The sequence below is a fragment of the Chenopodium album genome, chromosome 16 (assembly GCF_948465745.1).
Source record: "Chenopodium album chromosome 16, dcCheAlbu1.1, whole genome shotgun sequence".
Taxonomy (NCBI): Eukaryota; Viridiplantae; Streptophyta; class Magnoliopsida; order Caryophyllales; family Amaranthaceae; genus Chenopodium; species Chenopodium album.
In genome coordinates this window covers 48,196,639-48,200,462 of record NC_137849.1, presented here as the reverse complement: position 1 = coordinate 48,200,462, position 3,824 = coordinate 48,196,639, and the positions used below count along the sequence as shown (strand labels likewise).

Below are 3,824 nucleotides of genomic sequence, written 5' to 3'. Positions count from 1 at the left end.
TCCACTACCATTTAACTTTCTAGTACAAGCTAGAATACTCTACGCGCACAAACACACAGTTAAAAATAAACGTCACTTTCTCTCTCCACTTTTATAATATCTCAGCCGTCCATTTTTCTCGTCTTTAATCCACGTCGTTAAATTAATAACCATTTTCCACCCTCTGATTTATCAAGGTGGTCCCCACATCTGTCAACGGCTAAACTACAATCAAACAATTTCCTCTCTTATCAATTATCATCTTCATCTTCATCTTCATCTTCTCCTCTCATTTCTTTATACGAGTACTAGACTTTTCAACCAACATTATTTCACTTTCTCCCTCCTCTGTTTTTTCCTCTCACTTTTAAGTTTCGCTTTGATTTTCTTCCAGGTTTGTTTGTTTCTTTCCTTTTTTAATTATTTATTAATTAATTGTTTGTTTGTTGATTTTGTTATTAATCTGTTCAATATCCATTTTAAGAGCTTGTTTTTTTTATTTTTTTAATTGAGGTTGAGTTTTTAATTTGTTTGGTTGAATTTGTGATGAATTGTTGGATTTTGTTGTAGATCTGTTGATTTTGGTTGTGTTTATGTTAGATCTATATGGTTTGTTGTATAAAATGAAATTAATTGTTGATTTTGGGGAAAGAGTTGTTGTTTTTACTTGTTTCTTAATTTGTGTTGGGTTCTGGAAGTGAGAAATAGAAGAAATTGTGAGAATTTGTTCTGTGTTTAGGGTTTTTGTTCGTTGACTTTAGCAGATCTTTATAATTAAGGGTAGATGATGAGCTTGGGTTTGAATTTGAAGAACTTAGGTTAAGATTAGAGCTTAAAATGGGTTAAATTGAACTTTTGAAGGAAGAAATGAATAAAATTGCTGTCTTTTCTTAATTAATTAAAGTCCCATGTTCTGGTGTTGTATATTTGCTTTATCAATATATTTAGGTTGTGAGGCTATGTTATATGCTTCTACTTATTTTTGCTTAGATGTATGTGTATTTGATGGACAGTTTTCTTTAATTTGATGGTTGTTTAAATGATGAGGGTTTATAACATGTGACAATTAGATGTTTTGGAGTATTGATGATTAGATGTTTAGAAGTTGTGTTTAGACCTTAATTTTTGTTGATGTCTTCTTGTAAGAAGATTTTTCGTAATTGATTGTATTTTCATTGAGAATATGTTGATTGTAATATTTGCCAAGTTTTGGTTGCTGAATGCTTCTTTGTTGTTGTTGTTATTTGTTTATTTTAGTTGCTTAAAGAGGAATGAGTCGCCCACAAGAACCACACAGGCCATTCTTCCCACATGGAAACCCTTTTCGGATGATTCTTCCGAAGAGCTCTTATCTTTCCCCTAAGGTACAGGCGCTGCTGAATAAGTTCGAGGATACCTTGGCAGGAAGACTCAGAAGACTTGTTCCAAAGCACAAAGACGAGATCTTCAGCTTTTCTTGGATGATATTAGCCATACAGTCGCTCTCTGAGACACATAATGATATCAAATCTCTGATAACTGATCTTGAACTTCCTGTTGTCGATTGGGATGACAAATGGATAGATGTCTATTTGGACAACAGTGTGAAGTTGCTGGATATTTGTATTGCCCTCTGCTCTGAGCTGTCACGACTAAGCCAAGGGCAGCTCCTGCTCCATTGCCTGCAGCGTAATTTGGACCAAAACAGTTCAAGTGAGATTTCGAAAGCAAAATCTTCAATTGACAGTTGGAGAAATCACATTGGTACTAAGAACCCTAGAATTGAAAATTGTTTCCCTATCATTGATAAGTTGATGGAATCATTAGAGCTGCCCAAGGTTAAGAACTCAGCCAAAGGAAAGGCTTTGATGCGTGCTATGTATGGAGTCAAGGTGCACACTTTGTTTGTCTGCGGTGCATTTATCTCTGCTTTCACAGGCTCTGATAAAAAATTAGTAGACTTACAATTTGCTGATACACACATGTGGGCCGAAGCATATAATGATCTCCAGATGTTTGTGTACAGGGAGATTAGAAATTTAGTTTCAAGTGGTAGGAATGTTCTTTTAAAAGAGTTGGAAGCAGTTGATACAATTGTTGGGGAAATTTATCCCATGATTCAAGAAGGTACAAAGCCTTTGAAAATTGAATTGTTTCAGAATTCTGTTGTGGAATTAGGGACAAGAGCGGACAAACTTTCATCAGGATTAGATCTTTTGGCGAAGGAAGTGGATGGGTTTTTTCAAATAGTGTTGAGTGGACGTGATGCTTTGCTTGGTAACCTTCAAGTGTCCAGCAGCGTCTTTGATTCTCCAAAAAAGTCGAAGGAGGAACAACTTGTGAGATGATTACTAGACATGCCAAGGTCGTACATAAACAGTCTAGGTATGGTTTTTATAACTGTGTTGTGGGGAAATGTATGAGATGTTCTCAAGCATATTATTATGCATATCTTGTAACTTGTAATATGTTTGTTCTGAATGAGCGACTAAGCTTTGTACCTATGTACTATATTATGATAATGATATATAAAAGGATATTTGCTGTGTGGAACCTTACTGCTTATTTTTCTGGCATAAAATGCTTGATTGTGTTAATACGGTTAGATATTACAGTAAGGATATAGCTACTCGTGTTTTTGTGTTATAATCGCACTTTTTCATTTTTCCACCTCACTTAGTAAAGTGTACAATCACCTGAAATTGGAAAGGCTTTGGCTCCATGTTACAGATTCTGTACTTTTTGTGTTAGCTGTACCATCTTCTACTGCTGAATGGTGCTGTACCAGTTCTTATCCATTTTTTTCCGACGTTCCCTTGTGTGCTTAAGTTTGCTGTCCCTCGGCGATGATTGATCAATTTCATGACTCCTTTCTAGATTAAACCAGACTTCACCTTCCAATGGTAACCGTTGAGAATGTTAACTGTTATGTTGTGCGCAGTAGTGTGGCTGTTTTGTTAGACTCTTATCACTGTCAATTTGGCTCAGTACGATGTTAATAATTGTATACTCTGTATATGTATTGGTTGCATCAGTAGCAGCAACCCAAAAGTGTCTGCTCTGATTTCATGTTTCTTTTTTCTCCAAATACAGTTGACTAAAAAAAATAGTTATCTTTTAGTAACAATGTTAATTTTTACTTACTATGATTGACAAACCAATTAAGTAAATGTTGGCTTTGAATGTGAGTTGTATGGCTCTTTCACATGATAATTCTTTCGGTATATTGGTGTATTTCAATCAGATGATGAAGCCAATGTTTTCCTCACTTCCTGATTTACTACAGTCTGTAGAGCGGACGATTTGGTCTTTGGATTGCTGTAAGGCTGTAATTGTTGTTTATTACAGAATGCCAGGTTGAACACTAAATATATTTTCAATTTTTCATGCATTTGGTCTTTGGAGTGCTGTAGCATCTAGTATTCAGCTGAAACTTTGAAAGCCCTTGATAGTTGATACATTATCATGCATCATTCGTGAGTCAGGATATTGTTATTTTATACGTAGTACAAACACGAAATTTAAGAAGTGAACAAGTTGTTATCCGTTTTTATGTCTCATTTCATGCAAAATTCTTTCCTTGTGAGAAGATGAATGCTGAAATGATCATACAGTTTTTTTTTCCTTCTTAAATAACCTGAAAATACGTGTAAACCTTTATGTATGTTTTCAGAGGTAGCAGTTATGGCTTGTAGATCATACTTGCTATGTCTTGCTCTCATTTTAATGCCCGTCTTTGTTTCTGCTCGTAGGCCTGCTGTTATTGGAAATGTTGAAGGTGAACTACTAGCTCCTCCAAAAGGTTCGGATGGAGGTGATGTGAGTGAGAATATCAATGCTGAGGCCTCTGTACCACTTCCTTCTCT

General features: G+C 35.4%; 1 protein-coding gene across 2 annotated transcripts; it reads left to right on the top strand.

Moving 5' to 3' along the window:
* The first annotated feature begins 215 nt into the window (after nt 1–215).
* LOC145586816 (protein BPS1, chloroplastic-like) lies at nt 216–3,824 on the top strand. Of its 2 annotated transcripts, XM_081643750.1 has the most exons (3): nt 216–373; nt 1,237–2,343; nt 3,711–3,824. In XM_081643750.1, exon 2 carries the CDS (start codon nt 1,251–1,253, stop codon nt 2,304–2,306), a length of 1,056 nt encoding a protein of 351 aa, XP_081499876.1. In that variant the 5' UTR covers nt 216–373; nt 1,237–1,250; the 3' UTR covers nt 2,307–2,343; nt 3,711–3,824. The 2 variants fall into 2 exon arrangements, with proteins under 2 accessions (XP_081499876.1, XP_081499875.1); XM_081643749.1 differs by lacking the exon at nt 3,711–3,824 and having other exon boundaries at nt 1,237–2,511.